Source organism: Babylonia areolata, chromosome 22, assembly GCF_041734735.1.
Source record: "Babylonia areolata isolate BAREFJ2019XMU chromosome 22, ASM4173473v1, whole genome shotgun sequence".
NCBI lineage: Eukaryota > Metazoa > Mollusca > Gastropoda > Neogastropoda > Buccinidae > Babylonia > Babylonia areolata.
This window is the reverse complement of record NC_134897.1, coordinates 12,397,715-12,417,714: the sequence shown is the minus strand read 5'-3', so window position 1 is coordinate 12,417,714 and position 20,000 is coordinate 12,397,715. Positions and strand designations below refer to the sequence as shown.

Sequence of the window (20,000 nt, the reverse complement as noted above, 5' to 3'; positions counted from 1 at the left end):
TTTAAAGAGGGTATTTCCACAGTCCATTGCCACACCCATTTATTTATATTATTTCTCTGTGCATTTATATCCGTTTCCCCTGTGAATGTGGGTTTTTCCTACAGAAGTGGTTTTACCAGGATCAGCTCTGTTGGTTTGGATGATCTTTAGCTGTTCCATGTTACACATGAATTGCTGTGTTGTGTTATGTTATTGTGCACTGCTGTATGGTTTCATGTGAAGTACTTAGAGTCTGGGAAGTCTGTGCCATGTAAGTACAATATATTAACCTCATTATTGTTTTTACGATACAAGCAAAGACAAAACAGCATCATCAAGCTTAAACTTTATACCAGGTTCCATTGCTGTCATGTTCTTTTAGCGTGCGTGCGGTGGCGGAGTCGGTTAGGTGTTAGGTGACGGCTGATCCTGTAATGTGTGTGTGTGTGTGTGTGTGTGTGTTGGGGCTAATGTACGTTTATGTGTATTTGACTGTGCTTTCATATCTGTGAAACTGCATGTTTGGTGCATATCTGTTATGCATATGTGGGTGTATGTGCGAATGTGTGTCTCCATGTTTCACATTTATTTGCTTATTTATCATCATTGTTGTCTTTTTTTTTGGATTTATTATTATTATTATTACTACTACTTTTTTATATTATAATTATTATTTATTTATTTATTTACGTACGCTTATAGTTGACTTCATCAAGTTTTTGCGCCTTATACATATTATTAGTAGTGGTAGTAGTTATTTTTTTTACGTATATATCTATTATTTATTCACCCTTTTTTTTTCTCAAGGCCTGACTAAACGCGTTGGGTTACGGCTGCTGGTCAGGCATCTGCTTGGCAGATGTGGTGTAGCATATATGGATTTGTCCGAACGCAGTGACGCCTCCTTGAGCTACTGAAACTGAAACTGATACTGTGTTCATTCACCAGTGACCAGGCTTTATGCGTGTGCACGTAGAACACAAACTGGCACTTGAACTCACATTTCTCTGTGTGCACATGTTCACATGGAAAGAGCGTATGTTCTGTGAGAGAGAGAGAGAGAGAGAGAGAGAGAGAGAAACCGAAGGAAGCAAGAGAGAAACTGGTGACTGCACTGAACACTGCGGTTTCCGAAGTGGATGTTGTTATCCAGTTAAGACCGCTTGAGGAAGCCAGTGATGGTTATGAGCATGAGCCTACCGGGCATTACCTTTGTTCCGTCCGGTGTTGAACGTTCACTCCAGTTTTTGTTTATTTGTGTGGTGTTGATTTCTTTGCCTGGTTTTTGGGTGTGAAACTCGGGTTTTGAAATAAGTAAAAAAAATTCTTGATTGTTGGTGTTTATTTTGTTGTTGTTTGCTTGTTTATTTGTTTGGTTCGTTTTTTGTGTTTTTTTTTTTTTTTTTTTTTTTTTTTTTTTAAGCTGTAGCTCGTATGCATGTGTTCCTAAAGCATGTGCTTACACTGATGTGCACATATGTTTATATATAAACACAGTCACACACATGCACACATGCATACACACATTCATGCGTTACATTACACTTACATACATGCATGCACGCACCCCCCACCCCCACAACCGCCCCCCATCCACACACACACACACACACATGCACATACAATCCCATTCACAATTACGCACAAACATATACACAAGTGTGTATGTTCTCACACATGACCACACACACATGATAATCATACTTGTGCAGCTCTTGCATATATATGCATGTACACATGTTTGCTCTTTATGCATTGTCTCTCTGTAACACATACACATTCACGCGTACACATGCATGCCCACACACACGGGTTAGGATGTGTTTATGATAACGATAGTAATGATTTATAAGAAAGAGAGATATATATATAGCAGTTGTTAAACTGCTTTGTGTCAATGAGAAATAGAATATGATTTTCGACATGATTATTCTTTTCTTCATGTTTTCATGCCTTTTCAGTTATTGCATACTCTTTGTACTGTTTTGAATTTGATAGTTGGGTGAACTTGTAGATGAGTTAATTGCACTCATGCGTAAGAGTGACATGAAGGCACAAAGTGTGTGTGTGTGTGTGTGTGTGTGTGTGTGTGTGTGTGTGTGTGTGTGTGTGTGTGTGTGTGTCCTGACCTGTAAACTCTGTCATATCTCTGTGAGGTGACAGCTTTTTAATTCACTGACATCCTGACCTGTAAAATGTGTCATATCTCAGTGAGGTGACAGCCCTTCACTAACATCCTGACCTGTAAGCTGTGTCTGATCTCAGTGAGGTGACAGCTTTTTAATTCACTGACATCCTGACCTGTAAGCTCTGTCATATCTCAGTGAGGTGACAGCCCTTTACTGATATCCTGACCTGTAAGCTGTGTCTTACTTCAGTAAGGTGACAGCCCTTCACAGACATCCTGACCTGTATGCTCTGTCTGATCTCAGTGAGGTGACAGCCCTTCACAGACATCCTGACCTGTATGCTCTGTCTGATCTCAGTGAGGTGACAGCCCTTCACAGACATCCTGACCTGTATGCTATGTCTTATCTCATTGAGGTGACAGCCCTTCACTGACATCCTGACCTGTAAGCTCTGTCTTATCTCAGTGAGGTGACAGCCCTTCACTGACATCCTGACCTGTAAGCTCTGTCTTATCTCAGTGAGGTGACAGCCCTTCACTGACATCCTGACCTGTGAGCTCTGTCTGATCTCAGTGAGGTGACAGCCCTTCACTGACATCCTGACCTGTAAGCTGTATCTTATCTCAGTGAGGTGACAGCCCTTCACTGACATCCTGACCTGTAAGCTGTATCTTATCTCAGTGAGGTGACAGCCCTTCACTGACATCCTGACCTGTAAGCTGTATCTTATCTCAGTGAGGTGACAGCCCTTCACTGACATCCTGACCTGTAAGCTGTATCTTATCTCAGTGAGGTGACAGCCCTTCACTGACATCCTGACCTGTAAGCTGTATCTTATCTCAGTGAGGTGACAGCCCTTCACTGACGTTCATACTCATCAACAACAGTCAAGGGGTTACGGGAATGACTTTGAGAGTTGAGCACAATGCACTTTAACAAACCTAATGTATGATAACCGGACAATGTCAAAAGCAGACGTAATGAAGTTGTTTAGGTGTATGTGAAAAACTTTGATATGTCAACACCCCCCCCCTCCCCGCCCCCGCCCCCGCCCCCACCCTTCCCAACACCTTCAGCTTCACCACTCCCAATCCTCCTCCCCCTGTTTCAGTTATGTGGGAGGTTCACATGCAGTCATGTCATGGTGTGTGTGTGTGCTTCAGATAATACCGTGCAAGTGTCATTAAACTACAGCCTCCCCCCCACCCAAAATGGGACAGAGTCAGTCGGTAAGTACAGAGACGTCACAGGCTGCATGGATATTTGCATGGAAGCAGGAAACCAACCGGAAACAAAACGAAAAAGAAAAGACAGGCACAATAGCCGAATGATGCCAACATATGTGCGGACCTGCTAGTGCCTGAACCCCCTTCGTGTGACAAAGACAACTAAAGTTAACCTTGATTTTGACGGGCGCAGTAGCCGAGTGAGTGGTTAAAGCATTGGACTTTCAACCTGAGGGTCCCAGGTTTGAATCTCGGTAACGACGCCTCGTGGGTAAATGGCGGAGATTTTTCCAATCTCGAATCTCGGTAATGACGCCTGGTGGGTAAATGTCGGAAATTTTTTCCGATCTTCAAGCTCAACTTATGTGCAGACCTGCTAGTGCCTGAACCCCCTTCATGTGTACATGGCAAGCAGAAGATTAAATACGCATGTGAAAGATCCTGTAATCTATGTCAGCATTTGGTGGGTTATGGAAACAAGAATATACCCAGCATGCACACCCCTGAAGACGGAGTATGGCTGCCTACATGGCGGGGTAAAAGTGGTAATACACGAAAAAGCCCACTCATGACGAGTGAACGTGTGAATTGCAACCCACGAACGCAGAAGAAGAAGAAAAACGAAATAAATTTTCTTTGGAGAGGGTGGTGCAACAAGCATGATTTTTCATTTTTTCATTTTTTTGTTTTTTTGTTTTACATATCTGCCCCCAGGTTATAAAAATACATAATACGCCTGGTAATAGGAATGGCGATAAAAGGTAGGTGCGGTGGTGGCGTAGTGGTACAATGCGTCTGATAAGGAAGCGAGCATGCACAGGTCTGAGCCCCGTACACAGACTGTGGTTTTTACTTCCCCCTCCACTAGACCATGAGTGGTGACACGGGTGCTAGTCAATTTGGATGAAATGATAAACTAAGGTTCTGTGTTGCAGCATGCTCTTTGTGCACGTAAAAGAACCCACACCAGCAAAAGAGTTCTCCCTGGCTAAATCGTGTGGACAAATCAACTTTAATCATAAAACAAATACGCTCGTAGACAGAGAAGATTTAAGCGGCAGAAAGAGAGGAATGGGCCCCGCCTTTCTATGCTAAGCCCTAGATACAGTGGGAATATGGGCCCCGCCTTCCTATGCCAGGCCCTAGATACAGTGGGAATATGGGCCCCGCCCTTCTATGCCAGGCCCTAGATACAGTGGGAATATGGGCCCCGCCTTTCTATGCCAGGCCCTAGATACAGTGGGAATATGGGCCCCGCCTTTCTATGCCAGGCCCTAGATACAGTGGGAGTATGGGCCCTGCCTTCCTATGCCAGGCCCTTGATACAGTGGGAATATGGGCCCGGCCTTCCTATACCAAGCCCTAGAAGCAATGGGAATGTGGGCACCGCCTTTCTATGCCAAGCCCTAGATACAGTGGGAATATGGGCCCCACCTTTCTATGCCAGGCCCTAGATACAGTGGGAATATGGGCCCCGCCTTTCTATGCCAGGCCCTAGATGCAGTGGGAATATGGGCCCCACCTTGCTATGCCAAGCCCTAGATACAGTGGGAATATGGGCCCCACCTTTCTGTGCCAAGCCCAAGATACAATGGGAATATGGGTCCCACCTTCCTATGCCAAGCCCAAGATATAGAGGAAATATGGGTCCTGTCTTCCTGTGTCAAACTCTAGATACAGTGGGAATATGGGCCCCGCCTTTCTATGCCAGGCACTAGATACAGTGGGAATATGGGCACCGCCTTTCTGTGCCAAGCCATAGATACAGTGGGAATATGGGCACCGCCTTCCTATGCCAAGCCCTAGATACAGTGGGAATATGGGCACCGCCTTTCTATGCCAAGCCCTAGATACAGTGGGAATATGGGCCCCACCTTCCTTTGCCAAGCCCCAGATACAATGGGAATATGGGCCCGGCCTTCCTATACCAAGCCCTAGAAGCAATGGGAATATGGGCCCCATCTTCCTGTGCCAAGCCCTTGATACAATGGGAATATGGGCCCCGCCTTCCTATGCCAAGCCCCAGATACAGTGGGAATATGGGCCCCACCTTTCTATGCCAAGCCCTAGATACAATGGGAATATGGGCCCCACCTTTCTATGCCAAGCCCTAGATACAATGGGAATATGGGCCCCACCTTCCTATGCCAAGCCCAAGATACAATCGGAATAAATTCACTGCCCCCCCGCACCCCCCCCCCAACCCTCCTGACTTCCCAACACCAACCAACCCCCCCCCCCCACCTTCCCTCACCGGCTGTAAAAGGTTACAGAACCTTTATCCTTGAATCTTGAATGTTACACAGATTCCGTCGGCAATGGACGACCGCACATGCCTGAAAGTTCACTTCTACGGGGGCAAGAACGCCTTCAAGACAGACCCTCTGTCCATCTCACTGGAGACACGAAGATCCTGTGAGGAGGTGCTGGCTCTGTGCTCTGAGCACCTGTCGCAGAGCCAAGGACAGTACTTTCTGAGTGAGAAGGAGAAGACCATCGGCCCCCTTCTGCTGCCGCTGTTTGGGTTGTACAACAAGGACCACAGTCTGCAGCAATGGGTCGAGGACTGTCACGTGTTCGATTCCGCCTCCCACGACGGCCAGGAATTCTACTTCCGGGTCAAGGTGCGACTGCCCAACGTCAGTACGTTCGCTGAGAGCGTTCTGCTTGGCGTCTTCCTCGATTACCTGTTTTGGCAGGTGAGCGTAGTTTTTGGCGGTGTGAATCTGTGTGTGTGTGTGTACGTGTGTCTCTATCTGTGTTTGTCTGTGTGTTTATGTGTGTGTGTTCGTCTGTGTGTTTGTGTGGTGAGGGGGCGGGGGTGATTGGAATATGACTGGATTGGAAGAGTTTGAAATGAATGAAAATTTGTCTTGAAAAAAAAAAAAATCCCACGTTATATTCAGTTTAAAATGAATAAGATTTGTCGTAAAAAACAAAACAAAATTCCCACATTATATTCAGATTGATGTCCCACTACTTAGCATAATCATGCCGCTTCCAGCAGTTGTGTGCATCAGTGTAACTTTTATATTTAGTAGATGAAGTTATGATTCGAACTGGAATATATAGCAAAAATGACTGCTATCAATCAGTGTGTTAGCATGTCAGATAAAAGTGCTGAGTTTTGTAAATAAGGAAAAAAAATTGTAACAGTAACCTCACTATGGAATCATTTTTTGCCTCGTTATTGTTTTTGTTGTTGTTGTTGTTGTTGTGCTCTACTGAGAAGTGCATTTCTTTTTCATTATGATCAGAATGTGTGCAAATAACTGATTTTTTCCTACCTGTAAGCCAAATTTAAATTGTTGACTAAGTATTTCCAGAGAAAATGAATTAGTTGTAAAGTTTATGAGGGACACACACTCACACAGATACATATGCACATGTACACACATCTCACACACACATACAAATGCGGGCGCGCAGACACACACACACACACACACACACACACACACACACACACACACACAAAAGTGAAACACAGGATTATTATATTGACTCTGGTTGTGTAAACAGGTATTAGCTAAAAATGAATTACTGAATGGGGGACCGGTATCTTTTATTGTTAGGTGTTCATGCATTGCTCTCTAAGTTTAGATTTGAAATGTGATTAAATCATTAGATGTAAGAATGAAGATACATAACCAGCACAAAGGGAGATTTCAGTTACTAAGAAAGTGTTCAGATTAAAAAGTCATGAAGTTGTCTCGTAGTTTGTTTGCTGGGGATATGCTAAAATGATTGAATTTCATATGTGATTGTTTAAGCAATTGTTTCAAATCAGTTAGTTGATTGTCCTGTAAAATAGAATAGATTGATTGCTAAAAGATTGATGGCTGATTGCTAAACTGAAGTGATTGTTGTTGATTAATCTGAAAAATGGAATAGTTTGAATGCTAAAAGTGTAATAGTTGCTTGTTAAACTCAAGTTATTTTCTTAGGAATTATAATGAATATTTAAATTGTTAAAAGGGTAATAGTTGCTTGTTACACTAAAGTGATTTAAAAAAAAAAAGAAAAGAAAAGTTTTTCGAAAGACTGATACATTGGGAGGCATTCCCACTTTTTTCAGTGTGCAGATGATTTCCTCAGAGGCCGTGTGTGGCAGCTTTTTGGAATAGAGGACAACAAGATCAACAGCATTGACGCTGTCAACTTTAACGCCCTTCACATTTTATTTGCTTCAGCGCAGTACCAACTGTTTGACATCGTGGTAAGGACTGCATTGGTGTGTGTGTGATTGAAAAAATTGTTGTTTTTTTTTTAAAGTTTGTACGGATGGGATGACAGGCACAACAATTAAATGATTGAAGCATTTCGACTTTTAATCTGAGGGTCGGGGGTTCAAAGGCTGGTTAGGGATTATTTAAATATCATGTGTGCAATAGATTTATTATTTCTAATGATCAGTTTGTAGCAGGGTTTCTTACTGAAGTTATTCCGGAATATTTTATCTCAATGTACTTATTTTGGAACATTTTTCTTTAACTGCTTATTGCATTTTGTTGTTGTGCTAAACCTACCATTTAACACTTTATGATTTTATAGCAGCAATTTTAATTCTGTAATTGTGTTTCTTAATATACTTGTATTATTTTATAAAGTGTGTGTGAGTGTGTGTGTGTGTGAGAGAGAGTGTGTGTGTGTGGAGGAGGAGGTGTCTTTTTGGGGGGCGGGGGGAGGGGGGGTGGTGGAAGATGTAGCCGCTGTGTTATATTCCTTGTGTGTATCTAGGTTTATGTATGTTGCCTTTTGATCTTTGGTCCAACCTTTGTCATGTTGTATGTGCGTTGGACTCGTATGTGACGGGCGCAATAGCCAAGTGGTTAAAGCGTTGGACTGTCAGTCTGAGGGTCCCGGGTTCGAATCACGGTGACGGCGCCTGGTGGGTGAAGGGTGGAGATTTTTACGATCTCCCAGGTCAACATATGTGCAGACCTGCTAGTGCCTGAACCCCCTTCGTGTGTTATATGCAAGCAGAAGATCAAATACGCACGTTAAAGATCCTGTAATCCATGTCAGCGTTCGGTGGGTTATGGAAACAAGAACATACCCAGCATGCACACCCCCGAAAACGGAGTATGGCTGCCTACATGGCGGGGTAAAAACGGTCATACACGTAAAAGCCCACTCGTGTGCATACGAGTGAACGTGGGATTTGCAGCCCACGAACGCAGAAGAAGAAGAAGAAGAAGAAGGACTCATATGTAGGCTGAGATATTTTGTAGGGTGAGTGACGAGCCATTGGATGCACAATTAATTTCCAAATGGATGAATAAAGATGTAGTGTATCGCATTGTATTGTACTGTGTTGTAGTGGTGGGTTAAAGGTAAAGATTTTGGCAGTCTTCCAGATCAATAGATGCTGGTAGCTGAACTCCCTTTGTTGCTTCACACATGCTGATCATTAAACGCACATGTTAAAGATCCTGTAATCCATGTGGTAGCTAGGTGTATTGTATTGTATTGTATTGTATTGTATTGTATATTTCTTTTTTGTCACAACAGATTTCTCTGTGTGAAATTCGGGTTGCTCTCCCCATGGAGAGCGCGTCGCTACACTGAGAGCACCCACCCTTTTTTTTTTTTTGGTGCGTGCAGTTTTATTTGTTTTTCCTATCGAAGTGGATTTTCTACAACATTTTGCCAGGGACAACTCTTTTGTTGCCGTGGGTTCTTCTACATGCGCTAAGTGTATGCAGCACACGGTTTATCATCTCATCCAAATGACTAGCGTCCAGACCACCACTCAAGGTCAAATGGAGGGGGAGAAAATACCGACGACTGAGCCTTGATTCAAACCAGTGTGCTCCGATTCTCTCGCTTCCTTGGCGGACACATTACCTCTAGGCCATCACTCCACGTGTGTGATGTCTGGTTCTGCCAGCACAGTAATGATTAGGCTGTTGCACCTGTCGCTCTGGTGAGGCAGAACCAGGCACACGTTGGACTTCCTATCCAGTCTTCACTGTTTGCTGTTTTTGTCCCCTTGAAAACAGAGTATGGCTGCCTACATGGTGGGGTGTAAACGGTAATACACGTAAAAGCCCACTTGTGTACATACGAGTGAACGAGTGGGAGTTGCAGCCCACAAACGAAGAAGTTGTTTTTGTCAAGAAACATGTCAGCAGTTTCTCTTTTAGAGATAGTAAAAAATTCTTGTACTGTGTGTGTATATTTTATTTTTATAAGCACACAGACATATATATATTATATCTGCAATTTGTAGTATGTAGTATTGTATTGTTGGAGACAGATTTTGTTTTCCACTTATATCTCTTGTTGTGCTCATTTGTGGTATGATGCACTGTTATGTATGTACTGTTTTCATGTGAGGTGCTTAGAGCCCACCTGTGGGGAGTTTGTGCCATATTAGTAGTACAGCAGCATTAACAGTAGTATTATTTGTACACATATACTTATAGGCAATAACCTGTTGGTTTTCAGGCCTGCGATCCTTCAAAAGTTCTGCACACGCCGCTGAGCAACATCACCAAACTCCGGAACATTCTGCAGAAAGTGAAGATGTGGAACTTCATGCAGTGTTTCCCGGACAAGATGAGCTCGGCGCTGCAGAAAGAGTACAACATCAAATCAGACCCGCTGCTGCGCCTCATCTCCTGTCACTTCCTGAGCAAGTACGTGCGGCAGTTCTACAACCTCAACAGTGGGCGAAGCCTCGGGGAGCTGCGTTTGATGTTTCTCGACAGTTTTCTCGGAGAGTATGTCCTCAGCTACGGTCTGGAGTACTTCCCAGCTGAGAACAGGGAAAAACCTGGTGAGTAAGAAATGACAGCCACTTTTTTTTTTTTTTTTGCTGCCCCATCATCTGCACCATTTCAGTAGCATAACTCCCACACTGATCCTTTCCTCATACACTGCCACATCCAGAGTTTGATTGTTGCAGTTCCAGCACCAGCAGTCTGCAGGGAACATGTTAGGTCATGCCAGAGGAGACCGTGCACTGCTGCTGAGTCACTTTGGTGGTGTTCAGTTGTGCCTGTTCCTGATTTAACATATTTAGTACTACACCTTGTAACCTCCCTAATGATGACAGGAATGGCTTAGTCATGGAGTCAGACTGAGTGATTGTCCCTTCCAGAGTGGAGACAACAGTTTTCAGTTTTAGTTACTGTTTCAAGGAGGTTTTTGGGGTTTGTTTTTTTTTTTGATTGATTGATATGGATACTTATATACCGCCTAAACTTGATCGGAGACCAAGCTCTAAGTGCTTTACAAACACGAGGTCATTTACACAGCAGGCTGCCTACCTGGGTAGAGCCGACTGATGGCTGCCATTGGGGACTCATCAGTCATTTCTGGTGCCATTCAATCAGAATTCAGGCACACACACATACACACAAACATGTAACATATAACATTTTACATGTATGACCATTTTGTTTATTTACCCCACCATGTAGGCAGCCATACTCTGTTTTTGGGGGTGTGCATGCTGGGTATGTTCTTGTTTCCATAACCCACCGAACACTGACATGGAGTACAGGATCTTTAACGTGCGTATTTGATCTTCGTCGTGCGTATACACATGAAGGGGATTCAGGCGCAAGCAGGTCAGCACATATGTTGACCTGGGAGGTCGGAAAAATCAAGGTGTCAGAGGATGTGGACAAATCCATATATACTACACCACACATCTTAGGCATCTAGATTCCTGACCAGCAGCACAACCCAGCATGTTAGCCAGGCCTTGGGTGCATGCATGTAGTTGTGTACCTATCAGAGTAGATTTCTTCTGCAAAGTTGTTTTTTTTTTCTTTCTAAAGGACAACACTCACATCGCTGTGGGTTCTTTTTCAGTATACCAAGTGTGCTGTTTAACAATAATAATGGTATTTATATAGCGCTGAATCTTGTGCATAGACAAATCAAAGCGCTTTCGCACCAGTCATTCTCATGCACGCATAAATCTAAAACTGGAGAAACTGAAGACAAGAAAGAGGCAGGGAAGGGAGGCTGTTCTGGGAAGAGGTGGGTTTTAAGGCCAGACTTGAAAGAGCTGAGTGTGGAGACTTGACGAAGCGAAAGGGGAAGTTCATTCCAATTGCAAGGTCCAGAGACAGACACACACACACACACATTCACGCACACACACACACACACACACACACGCACACACACGTACACACACACTCACACACACACACACGTACACACACACACACACACACAGAGACATGTATACCTATCTACCCTACATACTACGCATCTCATCCCATGAGTCACCTTGGTGTTACCTGCACAGGTGTGCGACCCCGACCTGTGGAGCTGATCATCAGACCTTACCAAGATGGCTGCAGCCCTGGCCTCTACTTCAACAAGGTCACCATCTTTGTCCTCTTTGTCTCTTATTCTTGGTATTAATGTTTGTCACAACACTTTTCTCTGTCTGAAATTCGGGGCTGCTGTCCTTAGGGAGAGTGTGTTACTACAGTGAAACAACACTTTTTTTTCTTTTCTTTTTTTTGTAGCCGTGTTATTTATAGTTTCAGTTTCAGTTTCAGTAGCTCAAGGAGGCGTCACTGCGTTCGGACAAAACCATATACGCTACACCACATCCGCCAAGCAGATGCCTGACCAGCAGCGTAACCCAACGCGCTTAGTCAGGCCTTGAGAAAAAAAAGAAAAAAAAAAGAAAGGGTACGGTACAAAAGAACTAACTGAATGATATACTGAATTAAAGGATAGACAAGAATCCCCACGCACAGGCCAGGAACAAATTTAAAGATGGAATTGCGATGATTCTGCCAGTATATAATACTTATAGTTTACTGATCCGACAAAAGAGATATTAATTAAATACGCTGCGTCAGAAACACAGATGTCAGCTCACCCAATCGCGTACAGTGATGCTGGTTATGGAGTGGTGTGTGGCGAGACAAAAATGACATAAGCTTAGCGTCAGTTGAAATTTTTAGACTGACGAACGATTAAATTGAAATCAAGCATGCTTCTAACTGATTTAATTGTGTGTGTGTAAGCACGACAAATATAATATTGCAGTGAACAATACAGAGACTTGATTTAACAGGTGTTTGGAGCCTTTGTCTAAAAGGGGATTTACATTCAAACCGTGAATGGCGTCACACATTCTGCGCGGGTCATTGGAGACCAGCAAGTTAATTGCGAAAACAGAGTCTGCTATAACTGGTGTGGTAAACAGTCAGTGAAGCCAGCCTAGCGCTTGGCTACATTAATACTTTTTTTCTGTCTGCATGTGTATTTGTTTTCCTATCAAAGTCGACTTTTCTATAGAAGTTTTTTTTACCAGGGACAACCATTTTGTTGCTGTGGGTTCTTATGCGTGCACCAAGTGCATGCTGTACACAGGACCTCGGTGTATTGTCTGGTCTGAATGACTAGCGTCCAGGCCACCACTCAGGGTCTGGTGGAGGGGGAGAAAAAAATACAGCACAGTGTGGGATTTGATCCGGTGTGCTCAGATTCTTTTGCATCCTGTCCTGTGGCGTCACCATGAGGCTGCCAAATGTTTTGCAGGCCGGAGGTCTAACATTAAACTCTTTGAGTCCTTGAGAGTCCTGCCACTCCCTTTTCTCTCTCTCTGCCCTTGAAGGCTGGAATTTGGGCTCAGATTCACCCCCAAGAATGGAGTATGGCTGCCTACGTGGCAGGGTAAAAACGGTCGCACATGTAAAAGCCCACTCGTGTATGTACCAGTGAACATGGGAGGTGCAGCCCACAAACGAAGAAGAAGAAGGATAAGATTCTTCATTTGAAGTGGCTTTGAAGGTTTCTAAAATATGTCCTTAACTCACTCAGTACGGCCAGTCCTCTCTTCTCCTCTACATAGACCCCTCAGATGTCCAGTGGGTGTCTGAATGACCCAACCTTTAGCTTCCGTCGTCAGAATTGTGGTATTCTTTGTCAACATTCACCTCTTCAGTATAAGAGCCTTCCACCTACAATATTTTGATAGTGGCAATTGGGGTGAAATGCTGTTAACGTCGTCTCTTTCGCCGTTCGTATGGAGAGAGTTAAAAAGCTGTTTGAAAAAAAAACAAAAAACAAAAAAAACAAACCCAGAAGAAGAAGACCCAGGTTTGTGAAAGTTTTAAGTTTTGGCTCTTTTTTTTTCTTCTTTTTTTTTCTGAAAAACAGCACCAGTTTTTGTCAGTGATTGATAAAGCACAACAGCAAAATATTCCACCTGATTCAAGATTAAAAGTGAAAATGAATTTTTTTTTTTTTTAATTCGAAAAGGATCTGTCTGACCTAAACCACAGTTCTCATCTACGTTGCAGACGACAGTTCATTCAGAATATTGTACCATTCATTGTGGTTCCTTAAGTGATGGTTTAGATTTTATTTTTATTTTTATTTTTTTATATATTTTTTATTGTTTTTTTTAAAGGGTTTGAAATGTTGTAGGGGTGGATGGGGTGGTTTATAAAAAAAAAATCATAGTTGTGTAAACAGATGGTTAAACAAAAACATGAATCTGAACATTAACCTGAAAGCACACACACAACTATGGTTGCGTTTCTATGTCAAGAGATGGTTTGTTCCATGTATGTAAATAAGCATTTCACCAAGATGAAAATATGGTTGCATTTATATGTCAAGAAATGGTTTGTTTCATTTATGTGAATAAGCAGTTCACCAAGACAGAAATATGATTTGATTTACTTGTCAAGAGATGGTTTGTTCCATGTATGTCAGTGAGTGTTACATTTATTATTCATCAAGATAGAAATATGGTTATGTTTGTATGTCAAAAGATGGTATATTCCATGTATGTCAACAAACGTTTCTCCAAGACAGAAATATCAGAATTAGAATACCTTTATCATCTCAGTAGAGATGTTAAGTGTGGTGTGAAGTATGTCATACATACAGATTACAAGCAAAATGGTAAAATTTGGCATACAACATAAGTACATATAACAAAATAGCACTCAACTCCGTCATAGCAAAACTAGTCTGATAAAAGATATTAACTTTCCACTATTCAAAACATATACATAGTGCAGGTACACATGCTCATATGCAAGCACATATGCACACTTATATATGATATATATTTACATGTACAACATATCAAATGAATATAGTGGTGGGATCAATATGAATTGATACTAGTCTGTAAAACACACAGCCATACTTTGAACAAATAAGGCATTGGAGCATCAATTACAGGTATAGAAAAATCCATTTAAGTCATAAAAACATCAATTAAATCACTAAGATAAGCATCTTTATAGTAAAATGTAAGTTGCGTTTCTATGTCAGAAGATGGTTTGTTCCATGCATGTCAACAAGTATTTCACCAAGACGGAAATTCAGTTGCGTTTCTGTGTCAAGAGGTGGTTTGTTACATGTACATCAACAAGCATTTCACCAAGATGGAAATACAGTTACATTTCTATGTCAAGAGATGGTTTGTTCCATGTATGTCAAAAAGCGTTTCACCTCACCAAGACGGAATTACGGATACAGTTACATTTCTATGCCAAGAGATGGTTTGTTCCATGTATGTCAAAAAGCGTTTCAGCAAGACGGAATTACAGTTACGTTTCTATGTCAAAAGATAGTTTGTTCCATGTATGTCAACAAGCATTTCACCGAGTGTTTTGCTCAGTGGTGTCTGGCGGCGTGCATTGCAGAGACGGGTGGCGCCACTCCAGGACATCCTGAGGGTGGGAATACAGGAGAGCGAGAGCAGCCAGAGTGACCAGAAGTGTACCATACATCTGGACATCCATTGCCAGGCACCACTGGTGAGTCAGAGTCAGTCTGTGTTTCTCTGCCGCTCAGTTGATCTGGAGCCGGTCTCAAGTTGGTAGTTCTTTCCCCTTGATGAGTCGGAACAGCCGAAAGTTAGTCACGGGTTCCTGTAGTGAGCCAGGACAGTACAACGCGACGCAGCGCAACACAGCATGACACAACACAATAATTTTATTCATTTGAATAGAACAGCTGAAAGTCATTCATTGGTTCCTGTAGTAAACCAGTACAGCACAACGCAACACAGCACAGCACAGCATGACATGACACAATTTTATTCATTTGAATAGAACAGCTGAAAGTCATTCATTGGTTCCTGAAGTTAGCCAGTACAGTGCAACGTAACACAACTCAACACAACACAATATAACATAGCATGACACGACACAGACTTATTAATCCGAATAGAACAATTGAAAGTCAGTCATTGTTTCCTGTAGTTAGCCAGTATAATACGATGCGACACAACACAACACAACACAACACAACACAATTTTATTAATCTGAATAAAACAGCTGAAAGTCATTCACTGTTTCCTGTACAAGACGACACAACATGACACAATGTTGTTAATCCAAATAGGACAACATTGAAAGAAGAGAAATAAGAAAAAGAAGAAAAAGGCGACAACAACAACAACAAAGGTTAAAAAAAAGGAGGGGGGGTCGGGGGGTCAGGGGGGGGGGGGGTCTGGGGGGATAAATAAGAAGAAATGGATTAGATATCTACACAGAGACAGGCAGACAACAAAAGAGCATCAAATAGAAAAAACTCCTCTGCTGTTCTGATGCTGATAGTTGGGACATGACCGTCGTGCTGGTGTGTGCGACCAGGTCCTTCTGATGGCCAACAGGAAGCAGGCTGAGTCATCTATCTCTGTGCTGAAGACGTACTATCGCCTCAAGGTCAACTACCTGGGCAGCCCCACAGATGACGATCAGAGGGCACCCACACTGCGAGTCCTCAACATGCTGTGCAGTTACGGGCCCTTGGAGTGAGTGTGTGGCTGTGTTCGGGTGACCGTTGTGTTGTGTTGTGTTGTGTTGTGTTGTGTTGCATTATATTGCATTGCATTGCATTATAGCACCATGGAGTGAGTGTGTGGCTGTGTTCGGGTGACCGTCATATTGTGTTGTGTTGTGTTGTGTTGCGTCGCGTTGTATTGCATTGCATTGCATGATAGCACCATGGAGTGAGTGTGTGGCTGTGTTAGTGTGACCGTCATATTGTGTTGTGTTGTGTTGTGTTGCATCGCGTTGTATTGCATTGCATTGCATTGTGTTGCATTATAGCACCATGGAGTGAGTGTGTGGCTGTGTTCAGGTGACCGTCATATTGTGTTGTGTTGCATCATGTTGTATTGCATTGCATTGCATTATAGCACCATGGAGTGAGTGTGTGGCTGTGTTCGGGTGACCGTCATATTGTGTTGTGTTGTGTTGTGTTGTGTTGCATCGTGTTGTATTGCATTGCATTGCATTATAGCACCATGGAGTGAGTGTGTGGCTGTGTTTGTGTGATGGTCGTATTGTGTTGTGTTGCATTGCATTGCATTTCATTACGGCATCATGGCGTGAGTGTGTGGATGTGTGTGTGTGTGTGTGTGTGTGTGTGACGGTTGTATTGTGTTTTGTTGCATTGCATTGCATTGCATTACGGCATCACAGCGTGAGTGTGTGGATGTGTGTGTGATGGTTGCATTGCATTGCATTGCATTACGGCACTATGAAGTGAGTGTGTGGCTGTGTGTGTATGTGGCCCTTGAATTGTATTGTGTTGAGGAGGAAGGTGGCAGAGTGGTTGAGACGCTTAGTCTGCCAGTACAGAGCCCACGAGGGTCTGGGTTCGAATCCCACTCTCGCCCTTTCTGCCAAGTTGGATTGGAAAATCGAACTGAGCGTCTGGTCATTTGGACGAGCACTGTAAATCGAGGTCCTGTGTGCAGCACGCACTTGGTGCACTGAAAAAGAACCCATGGCAAGGAAAGTGTTGTCCCATGGCAAAATTGTGTAGAAAAAACCCACTCTGATAGGTACACATAATATACATGCAAGCACTCAAAGCCTAAGCGCGTTGGGTTACGCTGCTGGTCAGGGATCTGCCTAGCAGATGTGGTGTAGCGTATATGGATTTGTCCGAGCGCAGTGATGCCTCCTTGAGAAACTGAAACTGAAAGTGTGTTGCATTGTACTGTACTGTACTGTATTTTATTGAACTGTATTACTCTTTTGGAACAACAGATTTCTTTGCGTGAAATTCGGACTGCTCTCCTCAGGGAGGATTGCTCCACTGCAGAGCGGTGCCACCCTTTCTTTCGTTCTTTCTCTCTTTTCGTCTGCCTGCATGTATATTTGGTTTCCTACCAGTGTGGATTTTTCTGCAGACTTTTGCCAGGGGCAACCTTTGGTTTGCTGTTGTTTGTGTGGTGACGGTTGTTGTTGGTGTGGAAGGGATGCTAATGATCTAGGTTTTCCTTTTTTTTTTTTTTTCTTTTGTGTGTGTGTGTGTGTGTGTTTGATGATTGTAACTCCCACATTCATTTGCATGAATGAGTGGGCATTTACCTCTATTTGACCCATTTTATCCTGCCACTGTGCTCCGTTTCAGGGTATGTGTGCTTGGTATGTACCAAACTTCCTTGTTCCCATAGCGCACCGAAAGCTGACTTGGATTACAAGATCTTTAACATGCATATTTGATGTTTTGTGTGTGTGTATGTGTGTGTGTGTGTGTGTTTATCTACAAATGAATGGCCTTGAGGCACTAACAGGTCCGCACTTGTGATGATCTAAAAGATTTGAAAACTGATTTTCACCCTTAACGTATAGTTAACTGTGGAGTATGGCTGACTCAAGGATTAATAATAATAATAATAATAATGGTATTTATATAGCGCTGAATCTTGTGCAGAGACAAATCAAAGCGCTTTCGCGGCGTCATTCACACGCATGCATAACTCTAAAACTGGAGAAACTAAAGACAAGGAAGGGCAGGCAAGGGAGGCTATTTTGGGAAGAGGTGGGTTTTAAGGCCAGACTTGAAAGAGCTGAGTGTGGAGACTTGATGAAGCGAAAGAGGAAGTTCATTCCAATCGCAAGGTCCAGAGACAGAGAAAGAACGGCGGCCAACAGTCGAGTGTTTGAATCTGGGTATGCGTAAACAGAGTGGATCCGAAGCTGATCGTAGTGAGCGAGATGGAGTGTAGAGGTGAAGGCAGCCACAGAGATATGAAGGGGCAGTTTTGAGAATACATCTATAACATAGAGTGCTGATCTTGTACTTTATTCGGTGTGAGACAGGGAGCCAGTGGAGATGTTGCAAAAGAGGAGTGATGTGCCACAATGCTGAAAACAACTCTGGCAACACAGGTCATGGGAAGTCAGCTGTCGTCCCTTCTTACGCTGTAGCACCACTGTCTTTGTTTCTGCCTCGCTGCCACTTTCCTGGCAGACAGTGACCATTCACGGCACTTCCACCCTTACTATCTGTGGGTGTAGACCTAGCAGTACTGTAGCCAAAAGTGATATGGATACTTATATAGCACCTATCCTCGATCGGAGACCAAGCTCTAAGCGCTTTCCAAACACGGAGTCATTTACACAGCAGGCTGCCTACATGGGTAGAGCCGACTGACGGCTGCCATTGGGTGCTCATCATTCGTTTCCTGTGTCATTCAATCAGATTTCAGGCACGCACACCTACACACTCAGACAAACATGTAACATTTAACATTTTACGTGTATGACCGTTTTTGTTTTTTTGGTTTTTTTAATTTACCCCGCCATATAGGCAGCCACACTCCGTTTTCGGGGGTGTGCATGTTCTTGTTTCCATAACCCACTGAACGCTGACATGGATTACAGGATCTTTAACGTGCGTGTTTGATCTTTTGCGTGCGTATACACACGATGGGGGTTCAGGCACTGGCAGGTCTGCACATATGTTGACCTAGGAGATCGGAAAAATCTCCACCCTTTACCCACCAGGCGCCACCGAGATTCGAACCCGAATAGAATAGAATAAAGTGTTTTAAAGTCCATGAACGAACATTCCAACAACAACAATATTCTTCTTCTTATTTTTCTACATTTTGTTTGATTTCTTTATCTGTTTGCTTACTTGTTTCTACTCTATATTATTTTTATTTCTATCTTCTTCTTAATGCATGAATTTAATGATTTATCCTTTTTATCCAGTCATGCATCTTTTTTTCTTTTCCTCAAGGCCTGACTAACTGCACTGGGTAACGCTGCTGGTCAGACATCGGCTTAGCACATGTGGTGTAGCGTATATTGACATGTCTGAACACAGTGACACCTCCTTGCGCATTGGGTAACGCTACTGGTCAGGCATCCGCTTAGCAGATGTGTTGCAGCGTATATGGATATGCCTGAATGCAATGATGCTTCCTTGAGTAACTTGACTGAACTGAACTGTTGTTATTACGATACTTATTTCAATCATTGGAAGACAAGATTACACTGGCTCTCAGCGCTGCAGCCTTGGGGGCTAGCTGGCCTTTGGGAACCATCCCAACGCTGACTGCCCTAAAACCCTCTTGGCCGAGAGAGTGGGGATGTACCTTGGGCAAGACACTCTCCACTATAATCAAATTCTAGCTCAAATAGTCGGGACAGCAGTTGCCTCCTCTGCTGTTCTGATGGTCATAGTCAGACACGACTGACTGTCATTTATTTATATCATTATTATTATTTTCATTATTATTGTTATGACACATGGCAGGGAATACGAGGCTAGAGCCCACCTTCACCAGAGACAGTCTTAACTGAACTGTTGTTATTATGATTCTAATTTCTATTATCAACATCGTTACGACACGTGGCAGGGAAGACGAGGCTAGAGCCCGCCTTCGCCAGAGACAGACTTAACTGA

The 20,000-nt window shown here is 43.2% G+C and overlaps 1 protein-coding gene across 2 annotated transcripts in view; it reads left to right on the top strand.

Moving 5' to 3' along the window:
- The window catches only part of LOC143297463 (uncharacterized), a 54,832-nt gene that overhangs the window by 5,519 nt on the left and 29,313 nt on the right, over positions 1 to 20,000 (top strand). The window contains exons 2-8 of one of the 2 annotated variants that reach the window (XM_076609858.1): positions 3,272 to 3,337; positions 5,641 to 6,033; positions 7,413 to 7,553; positions 9,788 to 10,118; positions 11,607 to 11,683; positions 14,986 to 15,099; positions 15,941 to 16,101. In XM_076609858.1, the coding sequence (XP_076465973.1) occupies positions 3,320 to 3,337; positions 5,641 to 6,033; positions 7,413 to 7,553; positions 9,788 to 10,118; positions 11,607 to 11,683; positions 14,986 to 15,099; positions 15,941 to 16,101 (1,235 nt within the window). In that variant the 5' untranslated portion in view covers positions 3,272 to 3,319. The remainder of the gene's footprint in view (positions 1 to 3,271; positions 3,338 to 5,640; positions 6,034 to 7,412; positions 7,554 to 9,787; positions 10,119 to 11,606; positions 11,684 to 14,985; positions 15,100 to 15,940; positions 16,102 to 20,000) is intronic. The other variant, XM_076609860.1, reaches the window with a different exon arrangement.